The sequence below is a fragment of the Kogia breviceps genome, chromosome X (assembly GCF_026419965.1).
Source record: "Kogia breviceps isolate mKogBre1 chromosome X, mKogBre1 haplotype 1, whole genome shotgun sequence".
NCBI lineage: Eukaryota > Metazoa > Chordata > Mammalia > Artiodactyla > Physeteridae > Kogia > Kogia breviceps.
This window is the reverse complement of record NC_081330.1, coordinates 23799066-23822153: the sequence shown is the minus strand read 5'-3', so window position 1 is coordinate 23822153 and position 23088 is coordinate 23799066. Positions and strand designations below refer to the sequence as shown.

Below are 23088 nucleotides of genomic sequence, written 5' to 3'. Positions count from 1 at the left end.
CCATGTTGTTCATAATTTTTAAGAGATTTTTAAAAAAATATACTTGCAGGTTATATATCTAAACCTTAAGTTTTCTAGGCTTAAGCCTTAGTTCTATAATCTATTCTTAAATGGTAATACTCTATGGTCTAGATTGGTATTCATGTGATTTTCCAAGTGAGGTAGTTAGCAGCTAATGGGAGAGCTCTTTTAAAAATCTTTTTTATGGGGCTTCCCTGGTGGCTTAGTGGTTGAGAGTCCGCCTGCCGATGCAGGGGACACGGGTTCGTGCCCCGGTCCGGGAAGATCCCGCATGCCGCCGAGCGGCTGAGTCCGTGAGCCATGGCCGCTGAGCCTGCGCGTCCGGGGCCTGTGCTCCGCGGCGGGAGAGGCCACAACAGTGAGAGGCCCGCGTATCACAAAAAAAAAAAAAAAAAATCTTTTTTATGGCTATTATTCCCTCTTGTCTTTTAATCAGAAGTAATATCTACCCTACCTCCTCAACTGCCTCTGGATTGTATATTCCGTTAGGGCAGTGACCAAGTCTACTTCTAGGTTCCTTGTCTCATACTTCAAAGGTACTCAATGAATATATATTGATTTGCATGATGTTTTTGCTTTTTCTAAAAGGCTCTTGATTCTCTGTACAGAATAAATGAGGCTTGGGGACTCTAAAATAACTGTTGCACTCGTGAGCAAATATCTCCTGGTTTCCTGAATATAAAAGGACAATTACAAGCTTTCATTTTATTTTCACATAATCTAAAATAAACAAATAAGTCAAAAAAATAGTTGAGTCACATTTCATCAATATTTGAGACATCTGAGTAAGGAAAGAATTATTGTTAATAAAAATACTAATAATTAGAAATAATCACTGTGAATGATAATGGCAATAGCAATGACCACTTACTGAACATCTATGTGCCAGGCACTCTGCTAAAACAATTTGCGGGGTTTTTTTTCTCACTGAATCCTCAAAGTAACCCTATAAGGTAGATGATATTATCCACATGTCATAGTTTAGGAGGCTGAGGTTGAGCTACTAAGTTTAAATACATTTCCCAAGATCACGCAACCAGTAAATGATAGAATCTACTTCAGTTTTTTTGATTACTAGGATGCAATCTACATGAGAGTAGAAATTTCTGTTTGTCTTATTTATTGCTGTGTCCCCAGAATCTAGAATTGTGCCTCACAAAGAGTAGGTGCTCAATGGACATTTTTACTTCTATGCACGAACAATGAAACCCATTTACTTAACCACTGTGCACATACTAACTCATGATATCCCTGATGTCACTCTTACGGCTAATCATTAAGGTAATAAAATCTTCTTAAATCACATGATCATCTGGCATTTCTCTGTTCAGAATGAACATATATGAGCGTATTATTCCACTGAATATGTTTTAGTGGAAATATTTATTTCAACTCTTTTAATTACAGAATTGACAAATGATATTAGGAGGATACATACTTATGAAAGTGAACTAATTGTCATGTCTCCTTGTTTAGAATACATCAGAACATTTTTCATTCAACAGTGTATCAGACTTTCCTATATAAATTAAACATTTCTGTAACAGGACATTTAGAGATACATTGGAGCTAGTAGGGTTGGAATATATATAAATATAAATATATATGGCATATATATAAATGCTAGAGAAAGAAAATACTACGTATTCTATAATGTTTGACCAAGATGCTTTAGTAGACTCCAAAATAAATGAAAAATAAACAATTATCCTCCACTTCATAATAATGTCCTTTCAAGTCGTCCTCTCATTCTCTTTCTCTAAGTTAAATCCATACTCTGTAGATGTAATTTTTTTTTTTTTTTTTTTTTTTTTTTGCGTTACGCGGGCCTCTCACTGCTGTGGCCTCTCCCGTCGCGGAGCACAGGCTCCGGACGCGCAGGCCCGGCGGCCATGGCTCACGGGCCCAGCCGCTCCGCCGCACGTGGGATCCTCCCGGACCGGGGCACGAACCCGCGTCCCCTGCATCGGCAGGCGGACCCCCAACCACTGCGCCACCAGGGAAGCCCTGTAGATGTAATTTTTAATTTAAAAATTGATATTAAAAAACCCTACACCACTTGAAGGGTAAAGATCAAATTAGTATTTTCTATTAATGTAAACATTCCTGTATTAAAAGGATAAGGCCAACATATAAAAATTATTTACTTAGATTAGTAATCTTACCATTTTTTCATTCTCTTTGTATTTAAAGGTAATTTAGGTCCCGAGATATGGTGTGGAAGCTGTAATCATTTCAAACTAGAAACAATTTGGAAAGCTACTGATGGGTGAGACTTTCAATCCTCTTATGATTTTATACATCTTCTCCATGAAGGCATAACAAAATGCCACCCCACGGTTTTCAAGAGTTCACTTCCCACCAGGGAACCATTTTAAATGGGAACAAACATGGAACCTAGGCAAAATTTATTAGCACATGTTTAAAATTAAACCAGACCCCAAATTTTCTAAGATTTAAGAGAATTTCATTCATTTTGTAAAGAAATTCAATTATGTTTCCATTTGCAAAAGCTGAAAGTCCATTCCCAGTTTTACTCACCAGAGCAACCTGCTGATTTTGTAGAATTGGTCTTCACTGGTTACTTGGCTTATTTATTTATTTCTCTTTTTAGAGGAGTGGATAGCAGGCAGAGTATTATATACCTTAATTACCTTTTTATTCACCCTCATTTTCCTCAGATATGTATTATCCTCGTTTATTTTACGAGCCAGTTGACATGGTATACTTTTCTGTATCATTTCTTTTTATTGAATTGTAATCTATATTAGCAAAGACATTTTATTTTAAAGAGAGAGTGTTTCAAACTAAATACGAAGGAGTATAATAAGGACAGAACCTGAGAGTTTACCACTAAGCTCTTCAGGTTAAAAATCTAGATTATCATTCTAATGCAACTTTTAAAGGATGTTGATCAACACTTGCTTTCGTTAGCTTTCACTTCTCTGAAAGTCTTACTCATACATGTATAATAAAGGCAAGAATGTTTTTTATAATGCTATAAAATAACATAAGAAATGCCACTCAAATCAGTCCTCTAACCTATTCAGCATAACATTTCTCTAAGGGACAAACTGGCAAAGGGCACGGCTGTCCACTGAAATATCAGCCTCAAAACTCAAAGATGTGGCCTGAGGCAGAAACTGTCCACTCCTGACCAACGTCCATGTTCTCCTTTTCTCTTGGGCACACAGATAGACTACATTTCCCAGTCACCATTTCCATTAGGTATGGTCATGTGACTAAGTTCTGGGTAGTGAAATGTGAAGGGTGAGGAAAAGTGGTGTTTGACACTTCCAGTCTTCAGCCCTAAAAAATTCCCACCCATGATTCTCAGTCTCCTTCTGCATCAGAGAGCAGATTCAAATATGGAAGGAGTCTAGTCCATTCATTCCATGGAAGGTTATGAAGTCATAAAAAATATTAAGAATTTTTAACCATAAAAGCATATTAGATATGCTGACCTTTGTTTCTCTGCAAAGAGCCCTGGACAGAGCATCCCTATCCATGACCTTCCCAAACCCACTCTCCACTGCTCACAGGCATAGTTAATTGGACCAGAATTGGACATCCAACCTCAGAGACAATGATATTTAATGATATTTTCTCTTCCTCCCTCTCTTCCCCCCTCTCTCTTCCTCTCTCTCTCCCCCCCCCCCCCTCCATCTTTCTCTCTCTCTCTCTTGACTTCTCTCTCAGAAATCTAGACACAGGAACCTGTCAGCTAGGAAAGCCAAAATGCAAGGTCATTTTGAGCCAGAGCTGAAGTTGCAGCAGAACAAGGGAACAGATGAAAAAATCCCACTTAGAATGAAGCCTGAGAATAGAGCATGTGTGCAGAGAGAAGCACACATGTGGCCCCAGAAAGCAACAGGACAATGGGGACAGCTCTAGCTCTCATTAGGTCTTGTTCTACTCACTGTCCTTTCCCGGTGAGACTATCCCGTATCATGTTTTAAAACCTCCTTTTTACGAGATTTGGTTTTTTTAAAGCATTTCTGTTCCCGTTAACCAGATAATTTCTAAGGCAATAAGTGATTTTCCATGTTGGGAAACAAAACTCAGAATTCAACCACAACTACGTGCTGTCCCTTCCCACACAACAACAACAACAATTCCAATTTCGAATCCCTATCCTGCAGAAATCTAACCCCAAAGAAAACTTGTGGAAATCTTAATAGTAACTATCTTTGGGTAACAGAATTTGTAGATATATTTTTCTTTCTGATTTCCTGTGTTTTTCCTGTTTTTGAATGAAGGTCTATAAGAGCCTTCATAATTTGGCCTCTGCAGGCCTCTCTGCCTCACCTCAGCTATTGTCTCCCATGCTCTCTAAGCTCTGAACATCCTATGTCATATATGGTTTCCCAAATGTGCCATTTTTTTTTCAGGCTTTTGTGTTCTCATGTAAGTTTTTTTAGAAATATGAGAAGAGCTAAGAAACGCCCAAGAGTGGTATAGATATAAAGATAGGAAAGAGAGAATAAAGAGTGAATATATCAAGAATGAAGAGTGTAGGGGAAGAGAAGGGAATAGAATAAGAAAGGAAATTTTATAGAGAAGTAGATGATGGATAGATAGATAGATAGATAGGTAGATGATAGATATGGCGGTATGTGCAAGGGTAGGAGATCGTTTGTTAGTTGCTTTGGGGGTCACTCTGGCTTCCCTTGTTATAGGCTGTCTAGCTATTAGTCAGCAACGATACACTGACTAAATGGATTTAGTTTAGCGGTTGTTTTACTCCGTCTGGGCTGCTATAACAAAATACCATAGACTGGGTGGATTATAACAAACAGAAATCTGTTTCTCACAGTTTGGGAGGCTGGACGTCCAAGATCAGGGTGCTAGCATGGTAGGGTTCCAGTGAAGGCCCTCTTCTGGGTTGCAGACTGACAACTTATTGCTGTGTCCTCACATGGCAGAAGGGGGTAGGGAGCGATCTGAGCTCTCTTTTATAAAAGCGCTAATCCCATTAACAAGGGCTCTGCCCTCATGACCTAATCACCTCGAAAACCCCTACCTAATACCATCACCTTGGGCATTAAGTTTTCAACATGTGAATTTTGGGGCGATACAAACATTGAATCTATAGCGGTGGTTTCCAACCCCAATTATGTTATAGACTGGAGAATTATCTAAACCCTCCAACAAAGGCTTAAGAAGAAAGGAATAGGAAGGGGGAAGGTGGGAAGGGAAAAAAGAAATTGCAAGAGTCTGAAGAGGGGTGAGTCAAGTGAGCAGGTAAGGAAACAATAGATTTTGTCTAACCATTAATCTAAAAGGGTGTTTCTCTCAACTGGGGACAAATGGGCCCACATCTGGCAATGTCTGGGGACATTTTTAGTTGCCACAACTGAGGAGAGGGGACTCCTGGCATCTAATGGGTAGAGGTCAGGGATGCTGCTATACAGCCTATAATGCACAGGACAGCCTCCCACAGCAATGAATTATCCAGGCTGAAATATCAACAGGGGCAAGGTTGAGAAACCTTGGTTGAAAACTGTTCCTCCGATTGGAACATGCAGTTTTGAAGTATTCCATGCCCTTATGGGAAGGAATCTGTCATTCTTTAAAGACTCTCAGAGAAAGATTTTCTTGCCTTTTTCCCCAAGCTCACAGCCGTTCCTCCCTTGAGACTATCTATCTGCTCTTGGTATTGTTCTATTATCCAAACAAATATCCTGAACCCTAGGGCCAGAGAGCGTATACAACTCACTCATAATTACCTCCAACATTTACGCTGCTGACCAAATAAGAAATCTTTATGAAATATGGAGAAGAGAATTTTTTAAAATTGCTTTTCAAACTGTACCCCTCATGAACCTGTCATGAGACATAAATCCCAAACCTGAACTACTGATTAAAACATATACAGTTTGGAAAAAAAAAAAAAAAAAAAAAAAACCATATACAGTTGGGACTTCCCCGGTGGCGCAGTGGTTAAGAATCCGCCTGCCAATGCAGGGGACACGGGTTTGATTCCTGGTCCGGGAAGATCCCACATGCCATGGAGCAAAGAAGCCCGTGCGCCACAATGACTGAGCCTGCACTCTAGAGCCCACGAGCTACAACTACTGAGTCCGCATGCCACAACTAGTGAAGCCCACGTGCCTAGAACCTGTGCTCCGCAACAAGAGAAGCCACCGCAATGAGAAGCCCACACACGGCAAAGAAGAGTAGCCCCCGCTCACCGCAACTAGAGAAAGCCCGCGTGCAGGAATGAAGACCCAATGCAGCCCCCCAAAAAATAAAATAAATAAATTAAAAAAAACCAAACATGCACAATATATAATAATCACAGCAAATGAAATAACATTAACTCCCCTCAGGTTAGGCCACCTAAGAAAACAGTCAAATTTTGTGGCAAGCTTTGTGCCATGCTCTAAACTCAGTGATTATATTCCCACTTGAGCATAGAAGAATTTGTGGAAACCAGGTCTTCCTTCCACAGAAATAGTCTCTCCCTGGTTCCCTGCTGAGCGGATTGAATAACGCAAAGGAGAAAGATTGGTTCACTTTAATTATTCAGGGACAACACACAAAGATCAACAAGGTAAGACCAACTTCAAGAGTATAGTGATTTCATGTACTTCTTTGACCTCTAAACATACATCTCCATTTGGCAAATATATTATTAAACCTGAGCCTATTTTCTCTCTGCATTGTTGTCACTACACAGAAAAAAATTATCATGAACTTACACAATGCGATACAGAAGTGGCTGATTGGAACTTAAACCCAAAACAGATTGTATTTTTACCTTTGAATAAGAAACACAAAAATGAAGTTATACTTATTTCACAATTAGACAGAGAATGACAATATGAAAGAAAATATAGAAACTACTGCTGCTTCACAATATGACCCAAGGCGAGATAAATTTCTGCATAAGGTGTTGCATGTTGAATCCTTTCTCTATGAAGGGTTTTGTTCTTAAATTCATTTATTCAGCAAACTTTTACTGAATACCGATTATGTATCAGGCAAAACGGAATCATAGACTCGTCTTGCACTGGCCTAAGACTGCCTTCTTAACTATACTTGCCTGGCATTATCGCTACCCTCTGACACACAGGGATATATAGTGGTTTCCTCATTTCCTCTTGGCTACTGGAAATTCTGAAAGGAATCATGACTTCTCAACTTAAATTTATCTGACTTGTTGGGGACCTCACCTAGAATTAGTAATCTTGCAATTAATTAGAATCCAACTAACTAGAAAGCTCAATAGAGTCAAGGAGCAAATGACAAGAAGGCAAAAGCCAGAGAATAACAGTTAGTAAAGCCAGAAACGACTTCAAATATCATTTAGCTTTATTCTCTCACTGGACTGTTGAGTAAAATGAAGTTGGGAGAAAGAAAGACACATTATCGGGGCTTCCCTCGTGGCACAGTGGTTAAGAATCCGCCTGCCAATGCAGGGGACACGGGTTCGTGCCCTGGTCCGGGAAGGTCCCACATGCAGCGGAGCAACTAAGCCCGTGCGCCACAACTACTGAGCCTGCGCTCTACAGTCTGCAAGTCACAACTCCTGAGCCCACGCACCACAACTACGGAGCCCGCACGCTGCAACTACTGAGCCCATGCCCTAGAGTCCATGCTCTGCAACATTGCAATAAGAAGCCCACACACCACAATGAAGAGTAGCCCCTGCTCGCCACAGCTAGAGAAAGCCTGCACGCAGCAATGAAGACCCAACGCAGCCAAAAATAAATAAATAAAATAAATACATTTTTAAAAAAGAAAGAGACATTATCAAGGTCACACAACTATTTAGTGGCAGAATTGGACTTGGACTCATGATTTCTAACTCTAAATTCAGTGCTTTTTCAACTACTCACAAGAGGCCATCCAAAATTTACAAAGGATATCCCAGGACTGCTAGACATTTTGTCCTATCTACAATAACTTTTACCTCTAGAGTGCTGTACAATAGAAAATCATGTCCAAAATGACAACTCTCACTTACTGTAAGATTTTCAATTATAAAAGTTTAAATTATGATCATTTGGATTAAAATGGAAAGTAGATTCACATTTAAGAATGATTTTCAACAAGAATGGTAATTTTTCAAAAGTTCTATTTAACCTTAAGCTAACCAGCAAATCCAATTAACCAGAACCCCCAGTTTTCTGGGCATTTAGGCTCATCAAGATTTTAATATAAATAGAATAAAACCTAGATTATGTCTCCAGGCAGGGAAATTTAACTGAACTATAAATATTCACCAAAAGACAAAAAGGGATGACTTGGGGTTCTTTATATTCCAAAGGCAAATAGTTATAGTACAAAGAATATTGGATTGGTTGCATGGACACTTGCACCCTAGCTCCAAATCTTGTAATAAACTGCCACGGGGAGAAATGAGTAAAATTTCCCAAGACCCAGCTTCTTTATCTTTAAACTGGGCATGATTGCTATTATGTCTACCTCCCAGGGTTGTTAAGAGTTTAAAAGGAGATAACGAGTGAAAGGACTTTGGACAGTAGTTAGTTATACATACATACTTATATATATACATATGCCTACATGTGTGTGCACACACACGTGCACATATATACAATACATTATCTAAAATCTGAGTCTTTTGAGTATTACAAATAAGGAAAAGTATTTAGCTACAAGCGTATCTACTAAAAAGCAACCAGCCATGGTGTTATAAAACTAAGTTAATGATACTATTCAGTATGGTAAGTGACAAATTTGAAAGATCTGACTGTCATAGACCAGAAACAACCAATTATTTTAGTTGAAAGGTTGAACGGTGGGGGAAATAGCAGATTACAAATATTTTCTTCGAAAAGAAAATCAATTTACTTAGGAGGCTAATATAATGCCACAAAAGGAAAGAATCGATGCTATCTTGATATTTTTATATTGTACTTGATATTTCGATAGTTCAGTCGGAAACAGTCATAAGTTAGCATTTATGTTATCAATGAGGCCCTGCGCATACGTCACTATTGAGTACCTTCATCAACAACAGGGGACTGCGTGCCAGGTGGAGACCAGAAGTCTGAATTATAATCTTGGGTGGGCCAATAATAGCTGCTTGCCCTTGGAAATGTGACTTATATTTGAAAGTCAACTTTAAATAAGCAGGGTATAATACCTCCCTCTAGTATGAGATTAGCAAAGACCAACTTTTTGCACCTAAGGGATGCATTATTCCCCAAAGGCAGTGTCATTATCAGTTGTATGCCCTTGTTGAGACTTGGCAACCCAGGATGCCTGTACCACTGTGGGATCATGCAGTTTTCCTCAGCATTATGTGATCATCTCTGCAAGTTTCCATATTCTTTACCATTAAGGAAACTTGATCTCTAACTTGGTCTGTAGGTTTCCTTCTGTCAATCACATCACCATCTTGGTGACTACTGTGCACCTCCTTATTAAATGTAGTTTTCCCCTTTTCTTTTTCCTCCTTCCAATTTATAAGGACATTTTACCCAGATTCAGCTTCTTCTCAATCTACTGTTCCATTTCAAAACAGTACTCTACCTTCTATTTCCATTTTCTTCCCTCTTACCAATTCTTCAAACCCACTGCAGTCTTGCTTCAATTTTACCACTGTTCTGAAATTAGCTGCTTAAAAATCCAGAAGCCTGTAATGGACAGAATCAATGACGTTTTCTCATCCACATCCTATTTAATTTCTCTGAGACATTTGGAAATCACGATCACTGTCTCCTTGAAATTTTCTTGTCCCTGGTTTTGTTCTACTCTATGATTACTCCTCAATCACCTGTACTGGCTTTCTCTCCTTCATGGACTCCCCAAAAGTGTTTCCACGGTTTGGTTTATTGTCCTCTTCTTACACTAAACGCTCCTATAGGTTTTTCAGTATTTCCTCCATCATTCATGGAAATTCAGTTATTATGTCTACCCATGAAATTCTTAATTATCCACGTCTATCATGAGCTGGCCTCATTACATACTAAATGGTGACCTTGTGGTACATTTTTCAACTTCTATAAACCTCAGTTTTAAATTAAAAACATCTGTTTAGATTCACATTTAGATTGCTAAATAAATATTCTCCATATTAAAATCAGATTTCATCTCACCTATAGTGAAATTCCTTTTCTTTATAAAATGAAACACATTATGTTTGCCTATGGTTTTAATTTTCAATTGAAACTATAAATAGTCAATTCAAAAGCATTTAAAAAAATAATACCACCACCAAAGTGACTAGAGACTGTATCATGATAATCTCTAAAATATTGCTTTTCACTGTCCAAGCGCAATAGACTACTGTAGATATATTTTTATTCTCAATATGTAAAATACATTTTAAAGGCTACAGAGTTCTCCTTCATGTAAATTTAACATATTCCACATCCATCATTTGGTGTAGGCTGAAAAGCTTGGTTGATTCCTGTTCATCTGTAGTAAACAGGATTTATAGGTCATAGATTAGTCCTACGAAGTCTTTTCTTGTATTAAAAAGAATCTTTAAATCTGTGGCTGAAGATAGATTTTGCTAACCCCAGTGCTGTTAAAGGATTCAAGCATGTGATATTGTTGGATCTAAGCACTGAATATGTATATTCTGAGCTTGGAAAAAATGATCACTGAATCTATTTTTCCACAGCAAACACCCTAGTGGAAAAAAGAAAACCTACTTATAAATGTTAGGTAGATTTTAGTAGTACTATAAAATAAAGATAACTACCACTAGAGACCTTACATTTATGGGTTAATATTTAAAGAGTATTATCCCATAGACATTTAAATCACTGCCATTACCACTAATGAATATTTCTTCCAAATGATTCTTATTTCCCCAAGATAGACACTAGCTCTATAAGTCTGGTAACAAGCATTGGTCATGTAGATTTCATTTCTCTTAACATTCCTTGTCAACATCTCCTCCGCCAATGGCCCTGGCTCTTCTTTTGTAAAAATAACCCATTGGCTCCCGTTAACTGTCACATTGGCCTAAAGCCACCAAGGGCAGTTAGCCTCATAACAAGCCACAGCCATCTGTCAGAATATGCTAAAGATCAATGAAGAGAGTTGCTACCCATTCTTCTGGCCTGACTCCTCCACACAATTCTGATTTGTCGTTGTGAGTTGAAGTGGTGATGTTAATATCAGATCCAAGTTCTCCCTAGTATTGAATATCACAGCAAAATCTTTAAGCACGATTCATTTTGGTGAAGAGATCAGGGAGTCTACAATAAGCCACTTGGCCAGATGGAGGAAATAGATGCTCCAACACAGATGCTCCAAAAGTGTTCTAAGAGTAGGTGTAGTAAACATGAGTGGTTTCAGCTCCATAGACATCCGCTAGACGTATCCTTTAACTAAAGGCCAACATCTGACAAGTTTTCAACCTCCACTGTTGACAACTCCACGTCCCAGAAGGTAGAGAAAATGATAAGGATATTTGTTTCTCTCACTGACTCAAAAAGAGAAACTGGTGAGTCGAAGGCAATAGAAACCTTTAGAGAAAGCAACCATTTTAGCTGAGCATTCACAAGTACTTTATGAAGCAAAATCCTAGACTTTAGGAAAGCAGTTCTCTAAAGTGAAGTAGGTATGATTCCATGCCCAGAGACACTCTAAAAAAGGGAGATGAGGGCTTCCCTGGTGGCGCAGTGGTTGGGAGTCCGCCTGCCGATTCAGGAGACACGGGTTCGTGCCCCGGTCCGGGAGGATCCCACATGCTGCGGAGTGGCTGGGCCCGTGAGCCATGGCCACTGAGCCTGGGCGTCCGGAGCCTGTGCTCCACAACGGGAGAGCCCACGACAGTGAGAGGCCCGCATACCGCAAAAAAAAAAAAAAACAACAACAAAAATAGGAGATGAATTAAGAGTCAGCTGGGGAGCTTTGCTGACTATTGAAACCAGTGCGCCTGTACTGGGTGCTCTCCATCCAGCTTTGATTTCTAAAGAACGTGTACTGAAATAAAGAGATGAAAATCAAGGATAAGTAAATATAAGAGGGCGTGGTGAAATGCCAAGAAGATTCATACCCAAAATGACCCTAAAGGTTGAAAAATACCGGCTAAAGATGACAGAACAGTTTTTAAAAAATACGTTTAGAGCAAGAAGAGCAAGGATAGGATAAACATGCAACTCATGGAATAATATCGAATGACTGTATCTTTTTTGTGAAAAAGAATGATTCTAGACTTAAAAGGGTTGTCAATATCATAACCATAAACTGAAGCCTAAGATAGGCAAGGTGTCCCTAAGACGGCACTCAACTGTTCTAAATGAATTAAAATTACATTGCAGAGTGGTGAGAGGTCTTGTGGATTGGATGGTCCAGTCATAGTTGCTAAAGTTTTGGGACTGTGGTATGGGTGACGTATGTCAGAAGACTGGAGACCTTAGTTTTGGCTTTGGTTTTGAAAAGGTACAGAAAGCACATGGGGTCCTTAGATTAGGCAAGGGACATCATGTTGATTGAGTGCAAAATCCTAAAACAGGTTATTTAAAGGATGATTTGTTAACGCTTAAGAAAAAAGTAGTAACCGTCAGAAGGCAGCATAAATTCGCTAAGAACAAGTCATGTTAGACACATCTCATTTCATTTCTATTTTTGATATCATTATTGGATTGGCAGATCAGTAAAAATGTAGGCACTCTCTATCTGGATACCAGCAAGGCATTTGACAAGGTCTCTCATGATATGCCTGTGAACAAGATGGAGAAATGTGGGTTGTATGCTAGTAAAAGAATGCTGCCTGATGGATAAATGTCAACCTGCTGGGAGGTTTCCAGTGGCATGCCGCCGAGCTCTGACCTTAATATTATCCTATATAACATTTTTATTAATGACGTACATAAAAATGAGGAAAACATACCTAACAAACTTACAGATGATACAGTTATGAGAGCAATAAAATGCAAATATCGGGTTGGCCAAAAAGTTCGTTCGGGTTTGCAACGTCTTATGGCAAAACCCGAACAAACTTTCTGGCCAGCCCAATACTTTGTATGGCAGAATTAGAATTCAGCCATATAGCCACGGGTTAACAAGATGAAATCAAATTAGGCCAAATCAAACCTCTAAACCTATTTACACCTACACCTTCCCAATCCCCAACACACAATTAAAATACCCACCAACTCTATAATTATAGAATAACTAAAATGTGGCTTAGCCTCAGAACTCGTTGCAAAGTTTTAAGAATTTAGTTACTTAGTGTTTTTGGTGTGTATCAGTAGTGTTATGTCTTCACCAAAAATGCTGATATTGGAGTAGACGGCATTAAGAGGAACTTTTAGTTAGAACAGGGGAGACATCTGATTGTTGGTCACAGCACAAATTCCTGAATGAGTCAGTCAATTTGATTGTGTGCTGAGACTTCCATCTAAGGTACATCAGATCTGCTCCCAGCTTTTGCTCAGGGGCAGCCACAGGTGTCCATGCTGTTGCTTTTTAAATCACATGATCTTTCTCTCCCCTTAGTCTCAACTGACTGAGAGAATAACTGACAGGGCTTTGCCAAGAAACCTAAACACTGCCTGGTATAAGAGGGATGAACTGGGCTAATCCAATTCACTCTCTTAGGTTTTTAAACCTAGAGCTAGCAGGAGAATTAGGCAGGTAGCAATGGGACAGGCACTGAAGCGATAAAGTAAGAGGTGCTGGGAAGTATACCTGGAGTCACTTAGTGCAATGAAAACCTGACATTGCTGTGAGAAGGTAGAAACCATGTGGTAGACAAAAGAAATATTAAGCTGACCATAAGCTATTGGGCAAAGGAAAAGACAGAGAGTGGCAAAACTGCAGAGAATTGCTGAGTCATATCGGTGCCAGAGATCTATAGGCCTTATCCTTCCTTGTGGGTTGACCAGTATTTCCTGGGTTCCCAGGGAGAGGCAACAGTCTTAAAAAGATGTTCTCAATTATTTGAGGCAATGTGAATGACCTCTGCTCCTTTCAACCAAAGAGCCTAATAACCTCTACCTGCATTCAACCTTGGCCGTGACACTTCAAGAGCAGTCTGGACAGACTGAAGTATGTCCTAAGGGAAGAGACCAGGATGGAGGATTTGAAACCAGTTAATGCGAAGAGCAAGTGAAGGAACTGAGGAAACATTTAGTAGAGAAGTATCAGCAACAGTGAAGGGCTGTCGGGTGTGAGGGGGTTTTTATTTATTTTGTGAAACCCTAGAACTAGACCTGGGAGGAATGGGTAGAGTTAAGAGGTGGGAGATTTTGGTTCAATAAGACTCTTCCGGTAGTTGTCTGAGATGAAATGGAATGCCTTAGGAATGAGTCCATTCCCTATTTTGGAGATATTTAGGCAGAAGCAGGTAACTACTTAGTAGGGAGAGCAAGATTACCTTTAAATTCTATAATGCTTTATGATGTATGAGGCACATTCTGTTACACTAGCTTGATCTTCTTAACAATCTTTTGAGACAGGCATTTTTATTTATTTTCAAAAATCGAAGTATGGCTGGCTTACATATCCACTGTTTTATTTATTTATTTTTTGGCCACGCTGTGCAGCAGGCGGGATCTTAGTTTCCCAGCCAGGGATCGAACCCGTGCCCCCTGCATTGGGAGCGCGGAGTCTTAACCACTGGACCGCCAGGGAAGTCCCGAGACAGGCAATTTTATATTCATGTTTACAGATGAGGGAGCTGAGGCTCAGAGCGGTATGTCACACAGCTCATAATTAAGCGCCAGGGTACTCACAGAGTTACCTTCTATTGACTACGTGTGAAATGAACACTGTAAAGGATATATTTGGAAAATCCTTGCTGATCAAGCTGATAGGGTTTCTAGGTTTTTTAAAATTCAACTTTGTGATGTTGAATATATTTTCAAATGTACTAAAAAGGTACTCTCTCTCTGCTCAGTCTCACATGAAAACTTATGTTCTTCTCTGCGTCTTATGAAACTGAGACCAATTAATACATTCCTTGCATAGATACAGAAGGTCCGTGGGTGCAGTTTGTACAAACATGCCTAGATGTACATTTCAAATAAGAAGAGTTTTCTCTCCCCATTTGCCTGAGCCCATTCCCCACCCTCCTTCCAGATTTCCTGTTATTTGGCTTCTTAGATGAAAGAAGTGTGTTTGCTTATCAAGATTGCTAGTTAACCAGATTGGCCCACTGCTTTCTTAGCTATCACTAGGCCCTGCAAAGGAATTAAGAGTGAGTAAATCACCACCGTTAGTGAAAACTCCTTGAAGATATACATTGCTCTCTGCTTCTCTCACTTTGTTCGCTTCCCTGCCTTTCAATTTAAAAATCAAAAGAAAAAGGAACAATACACAAACCTTATCACTAGCACAGTGATAATTCAGTTATCTTCACCATAGGTGCTGACTGCTATTTTATCTCTTGGGAAAGATTAGAAATATCAGTTTATGAAACTATTTAATCTAGTTAGTGATGGATGATACAGAGTTTCCTGGATTTGGGCCACAGTGCCATCAGTTTGTTGGTGGTGACATATTTCTGATGCTATGGCTGGCATTTAAGTTAATATGCTGCTAAAGAAAAATAGTCTTATAATGTGTGTTTATTACTCTTCCCCCTTCCATTCCAATTCTCAGATTATTGGGACAGAAGTTGATCAGAGTTGACACCAGACATTGCTTCTGAAGTGATATATTATACCTACAGTGTTTACACACAAATGTGTTTAGAAAAAGCTTTGGTGGTAGATCTAAAGGCGACATATAGAAGACAAGGGGAAGTCCTTCAGTTTAACAAGATAACAGAATACTATGTTTTATTAGTTAATGTTATTCTACTTTAATAGAAAGTTGTAATTTTTGACTTGAGAGAGGAACTAGAAATGATGAATAATTTCTCAATTAATCGCATCTAGTGCTAGAGTCTATTATGATCAAGGCACGTAGGACTGTGGAGGAGTAGAACTTTGATCACCTGACAAAGATCTGAGGAGGAATCTGGGAACCTAATATACGAAGCAACAGAAAAACAGAGGCAAACTTTTTGCTCAAAGGATCAAACTTCATCCTAAAGGCAGAATGAAGTTTTTGAAATTACACATGGACTTCCAATGGAGCAAATCCTTTTTTTTTTTTTTTTTTTTTTTTTTTGTGGTACGCGGGCCTCTCCCATTGCAGAGCACAGGCTCCGGACACGCAGGCTCAGCGGCCATGGCTCACGGGCCCAGCCGCTCCGTGGCATGTGGGATCTTCCCGGACCGGGGCACGAACCCGCGTCCCCAGTATCGGCAGGCGGATTCTCAACCACTGCGCAACCAGGGAAGCCCTGGAGCAAATCCTTTTAAAAAATGTTTGAAGGCAACTTACTTTGTCAAAGAATCTTAAATAAAATGTAAACTATCGCTGTTCCTCCAATTGTGTCTGGACTTTCCTGTAATATCGCAGCATCTTAAAACAAGGGACGATTGTCTTTTCCTTCGAGGATACAATGACCGTTTGGGTAATTGCTTGGTTTCCTATGTTTTTTGTGGGTGTCCACCATAGGGGTGTTGATGCATCTGTGGTTTCCTCTTTACCCGGGGGGCGTCTGCTTTGGCCTGTGGCTGTGCCTGGATCTAGATGGTGTGCCTGTGGAGGGGTCTGCCTTTTTGCCCAGGCATCTGGGTGTGTATCTGTGTGAGTATTTGTGCATCTCTGCAGATGTCTATGCATTTTTGCACTCAGTGGAATCATCCTGTGTCAATATTTAAGTTCAGTGGGATCGATAATAGCTCAAGTACCTGGTCTCCAACGGAATGTTGCTATTCAAGACCCAGCTGTTATGCAGATGAACTGAATCCTGTGTACTGGTTGGGGGAGCTGGAGCGGCTGGGCTGGGCTGGCTGCGGGTAGTCATTGATCTCCTCTGGAGAGAGTCAGCCGCAGGGGGCGGCTTCCTGGCGCAGGTGCAGGCATGCGGAGGCGGCGGCGGCGGTGGGAGGGGTCTGAAGGTGAACTGGTTGTGTGAGCTGCTCTGCATGTCTAAAGAGGAGAGAAGGAGAAAAACACAAAATAGACACAGACTCTCACTTGGCAGGCAGGAAAACAGCATGGCAGACTTATCAGGATTTCAGAATAATATAACCTGTGGGGTGGGGGGAGAGTCTGAAGTTCAGTCTACTTGTAAAAATGTCACTTAACTTACAAAAACACGTGCTGCACGCTTATGAAATGTAAAACATTCACAGTCGCATTTACATGTAAATTCTTCAGGGCTATAGCAGCTCAAAAGTAAATGAGGCCGCCTCACACAATTTGTCATCGTTTCTGCTACTGAACAAATAAATCATCAACAAGACACTGAATTACAGAACAGAAGTGAGCCGATTTCCATCGGTTGCAAAAGTCTCACTTCGGAAAACACCAGTGAAAGGGACAAATTTGTTGCAAGGAAGATCATTCGACACTTCAAATAAAAGTATAAGGCCACCTTCTGGCTTTCCTCAGGAAAGGAATGCTAGCCTGCCTACACGGGAGCAAATCCACACTTCGGAAAAACAGCTCCCAAGTGTGTAACTCAACTGTGTGAGACTAATCTCTCCGCCAGCCCCCCAACTCAGAGTGCTACTTATAAAAGGGAGGCTAGAAGGAGTTTGTTCAGGTTGTTACACATATTTCCATGGCCATGCAAAGCACAGTCCACACTCCACCCCCCTTTGCCACACCTTTCTAGAAGCTCTACCATATTAGCTGCAGCTCAGGCAGCAGATAAACTGTTCTTTCTGCCTGTTTGCAGAGGGGGCAGCCTGGGACAGCTGTCCTCAGAGTTCTGTCGTTGCTATTGTTTGGTATTTTTCCTCTGTTTTCCTGGCAGGCACACGTATACACAGTAAGTTAGAATTTGGCCCATGAGAAATACCCCAATTAAACCTTTTTGAAAAGAAATCACTACTGTAGTTGATAACCACCTCTCTTTCATGGGAGAAACATAGTAGATGTCAAGTGATTTCTTGTAACACCAGCACATTCCAGATGAACTTTGTAGACAGCATGGTTTTGTCCCACCTCCCAAATGACTGAGAGTTGAAACGCAGAAAAATGCCAGAGGCTTTCGATGCCCAGCAAAGGGCTCAGCGGGTTTGTGCTGAGATTCACTTTGCAGTGGCTGATCACAGAAAAAAAAAAAAAAAAAAAAAAAAATCACTCTTTTCAACCCTTCCACCTCAAACTTGAATTTTGAAGACACTGGCATCATTTTCGTATTTTAAAATGATACTAGTGCCCCAAGAGCATGACAAATTCTTGGCTGTGTTTTCTAGTACAGGTGGCTCTCCCTTTAAATAAGCTTGCTATAGGAAGAACGGAACTGTACAAAAGATAAGGAGTGGTGATCATTCATTTTACACAAAGAATTCCTTTAGAAAGTCAGCTACCCTTGTATATTTAAAAGGAACTAAAAGGCTTCGTGAATTTTCTAAATCACCCCCATTACTCCAGGCCCAGCCCAAATCCCATATCCACTAAAAGTATCATCACAAGTACTTAACATCTCGTTAATTTTTTTTTTTTTTTTTTTTTTTTTTTTTTGTGGTACGCGGGCCTCTCACTGTTGTGGCCTTTCCCTCTGCGGAGCACAGGCTCCGGACGTGCAGGCTCAGCAGCCATGGCTCACGGGCCCAGCCGCTCCGCGGCATGTGGGATCTTCCCGGACCGGGGCACGAACCCGCGTCCCCTGCATCGGCAGGCGGATTCTCAACCACTGCGCCACCAGGGGAGCCCTCGTTAATATTTTTAAACCTCTGGGCTCATACTCATAACCTTAACCAGAAGCATGCTTTCCATCCTTGGGGCTCAAAGAAGCATTGAATGCTGGAACCCAAAACACCTGGGGAGACGATCATTTTGTTGATGAGAAAACTGATGCCCAGACAATTGCTTGTCCAGACACTTGGCAAGTTAGTGGCATGGTCAAGATCAGAACCCACGCCTCCTGACTCTGGCCAATGCTCCGTTCACTGTCTTGCAGATCTCTGTAATACAAGTTCTCTTTACTTCCTTAAGATACAGAGATACAGATTCCTCCACATTTTCTGGATTCTTCACTTATGACATACCACCTGCACTGCAGTTATTTGCTTCTATGTCTGCTCCCCTCTTAGACCGTTACAAAGGAATGCATAGTGGTGTAATGGTGTGCAGCACGGCATAGTGGAAAGGGCACAGAACTTGTGGGTACAAAAAACCTGGGTTTGAGTTCTGCCTCTACCGTTTGGAAGTTTTACCCCCTCATATGTAAAATGGAGATGATAATCCTTTTTCCTAATAATTAACTTCAATTCATGTAAAATGTGCTCAGACGTAGTATGTCAGTGACTGTCTTTTGAAGGTAGCAGGAGTATAAAACTTTAAGACTGGAGAATTCCTTGGTGGTCCAGTGGTTAGGATTCCGCCCTTTCACTGCTAGGAGCCTGGGTTCAATCCCTGGTCAGGGAACTGAGATCCCGCAAGCAGCGCAGCACGGTCGAGAAAAAAAAAAAAAAAAAAAAAAAAGAGAGACTGGAATTGACCATAGGAATCACCTAGTTCAGCCCTCCCTCATTCCCTCTCCATTTTACAGCTGAGGAACCCAAGGCTCAGAGAGGTGAAGTGATTTGTTCAAAGTCATTCGCCTTGTATGAATTTGCCTGCCTATGTCTGATGATTCCCAGCCCAGAACTCTTTGCATTATACTACTCTAGAAAATAAATGACTCTCTTCTCTGACTTCAACACTTACTATTTTTAATCATAAAATTGGCCTCTGAGTTTGCAATTTTACAACATTCCCTTGCTATTCCATGTTTTTGTCCTATCTCCCCAAAGGGACAACATGTCTCTTAGAGCAAATCACCTTCTGCCTTTCTTGAATGCCACGTAACATTGAGCACAGTGCTGGGTACAGAGTAAGATCCCTAGAAGTTTTTATTGATAGAAAAGTGTTTCACTGGTCTGTGGGACCTAGAGAACCACCCTTAAGGTTCCCTTGGCTCTTTCATTCTGATATAGCCCCTGGATTTCTAGACAGCTCATAGAGCACTAGGTTTCCCCCTTGGAGGTCTCAGTGACATCTCTCCCAGAGCCATGGGGAAGGACAATGATACACTGAAGAGGGTGCTTAAAATCATGCCCTCCAAGATGTGAAAAGAGCAGCAGTGACACACTCTACAGATTTGTCACCTAAATACATGAACTCAGTGATGCAAGGAAGGGAAGCAAAAGGTGGGAGCCCAGAGTTAGAAAAGGAATCAATTTTAGGTCTTGTGTTCAGAACACCTTCCAAGCAACACGTGTGACATCTACTAGCCTAATGAGTAGGTGTTTCTGTCAGTACAGTTGTTCGAAAGAAAGTTCCTGTTCAGCACAATTGTTCAAAAGAAAGGATCACTCATTATCATTTGGATTTACTGCTTGCTGGATTTCCTCAAAATCTTTGCAGCTCCTTTCTAATTATGAAAAATGATAAAAATTCTACTTCATTGAGAAGTAGAATCATTCTATTATTATAACATATTATATCATTTCTTCCACAGGTAGTACTGCTTTGTATAGTCATTATGATTATATATATCGATTATATGTATTGAAAACATATATTTTGATTATATATATGTATATTTTTAATTATATCTATTTTACTGTCTATTTTGTTTCCACATTTTAAATATGCAGAGGTTTCCCTACTTGTTAATACTGTCTTTAAAATTCAGAATATTGGACTGAGTGGAATATATCTGGACCTTAAGCCTTTATGAAATGCAAATCATCTTGGCTTCATTCTTTTTTTTCACCTCAGGAAAAAGATGGGGAATGTACTGGTTCCCTCCCAAATGAAGTAATTTAATCCTTGGGCTCCATGAAATGGGATTTCTCAACATTAAATACTAATAAAAAATACATTAGGGTTCAGTGTTAGGAGCTCTAGAACACCAGTTCCAAGGGGTTAAGAGTCACATGCATTCACTTCCAAATGTATCTGGCTACCATACGTCTCTGTGCCCAAGAGAGAGACGCAAGGGAGAAGCGGGGAGTAGTGATTATGCAAATATGGGTATCCAGACATACTTATAAAGCTTTCTGAAAGTAAATTAAGTTTTCAGATGGAAAGGTCTAATTCACATAATATACTTGGATGGGAGCCAGTTTCAGGTTTAAGGTCCTAAAATAACTTGGAAAGAAAATCTCTCGGGGGGTTAGGAGTCCTCTAAACTCTATATCCAAGGCATTTTAGGTGTGGCAGAGCTGTTAACTGAAGTATAAGCCTTCAGAAAAAACATTATCCTTGTTGTCAAAAGGTAAGTGGGAGAGGAAAGTTGTCATGCATAGATTTTTTTTTTCTCTTTTTCTGCAAATAAATCTTCTTCTGGATCATGTGTTAGAGAAACTTTTCACCAGAAATTAGAATATATCTGCCCAGAAACACTGTGTGGGAACTTCTCAAGGTATCCGTCAGGGTGTTTTACCCCTTTCATTTCATTAACACATACGGTCAATTCAGCTATCAGGTGATGTTTGCATTTTGAAAATTCATTGCTTATCACAAAATCATGCATGGGTAAGGGGCTTATGGGAAAAATGGGGTTTGGGCACAATACCTGAATGTGCTTGTGAAAGTGGGTGTCAGAAGGGTTGCAACTTGTGAGTTATTGTGAAGTGGTGGAAGGAGGGTTATCTGAATCAGACAGAAAGTTCTAACACCAGATGTGGATGGGCAAGGCTTCTAATACATGTGGTGAACGAAGTTAGCTGGTGGATGTTTCAGATGTAAGCATGTGTGCATTTTGTGCATTGCTCCATGGCGCTATCTGCTGTATGCAGTTTCCTGCATTCACCTAGTATTTTTAACAGATGGAATTGCACATATGCAAACATGCAATTTCTCTTATGTTCAAATTGTTCTCAAGTATACCAATAGCATGGGAACAAATTAATGTTTTCAAAACATGCACTGTAGCAGAACTGACTGTACAGGCAAAATATAACTTTCAGTAGGTGTTAAACAAAATATTGTCATTAATATGGTAAAGTCAAATAGATAATTTTTCTTGAACAATCTGACCAAAGTAGACACAGGCCTAGTTTTTCAAACTCCATGTACTTAATTAATTCATTGATCATTCTTTTCTATAGTGACACTACGACAATACACCCCAAAATATGTTTTTTCCCAAAGTCACTATACAGTATCCGTTGCAAAAGGGGGCACATATATTCCTATAGTTCTAGGAAAAGGTCACAGAAGGTCAGAGAACATGTCTGTACTTCCTCACTTTAGTCTTTGTTTCATTATCCCATTGGCCAAAGCAGGGATAGCTCCACAATGCTTTGACTGCAATTCTGGAATTGAAAAAATGTCTGAAAATGGAGGGTTTTTTTCTAACTCATTGGTGGGAAAACCTAACCAGAACTGATATGAGGGTATTTACAGTCTATGTATTTCATTTAGTGAATTCTCCTACCTTTAGCTACAAAAATACTGATGCATTTTATTAAGAGGTGCTGGCCCACATCCCAATCCAGGGGTTGCACAATAGACAGTATATATTTATGCCATTGCCTTTATAAAGTCTGAAAAATTCTAAATTCTGAAACAAGTGGACCCCAAAGATTTTGGATAAAGGATTATGGGGCTGTATTAGTATTTAACCACCTCTCTGAACTCTTATAAGGCAAAATTAATTAATACTTCTGAAGACCTTAGTAATCTACATGAGCAAAGAACATCAGGGCACCAAGGGTTATGGCCATAACTACTTATGCCAAGTCTCTTGAGGACAATTGTAAGCCTTTGGTTCCTTGGGTTGGTTTTCTGAGCTGTTCTCCCTCCCAGGAAGGAAAGGGGATATTAAAAAAAAACAGGTTTAAAAGAAAGAAGAGAGGTTTATTAGTAATATTAACTATTCCTACTAATTCTAAATGTATCAATATATTACTACTTTATAGTACTTGTCACAAGGAGCTTTCACAACCAGTGAGGACATAGTTTATACGTTTGCATGTTATGGCTAATATCCATTAACTTGATAGTGTTCAGTGATCATCAAATTAGTCTTAAGTGTATCTGGCTGTGGACATTTCTGTTCTTAACCTTATAATTATTATTAGAGGCTCAAAGAATATGAAGGTAAGAAAATTGGTTTTCCAAAGAAAATTG

The 23088-nt window shown here is 39.9% G+C and overlaps 1 protein-coding gene across 4 annotated transcripts in view; it reads right to left on the bottom strand.

Annotated features, from left to right (window-relative positions):
- TENM1 (teneurin transmembrane protein 1) overlaps positions 1-23088 on the bottom strand; it is an 803989-nt gene that overhangs the window by 336079 nt on the left and 444822 nt on the right. For all 4 annotated transcript variants that reach the window (XM_059050038.2, XM_059050032.2, XM_059050043.2 and 1 more), the window contains one exon: positions 16701-16941. In XM_059050038.2, the coding sequence (XP_058906021.1) occupies positions 16701-16941 (241 nt within the window). The remainder of the gene's footprint in view (positions 1-16700; positions 16942-23088) is intronic.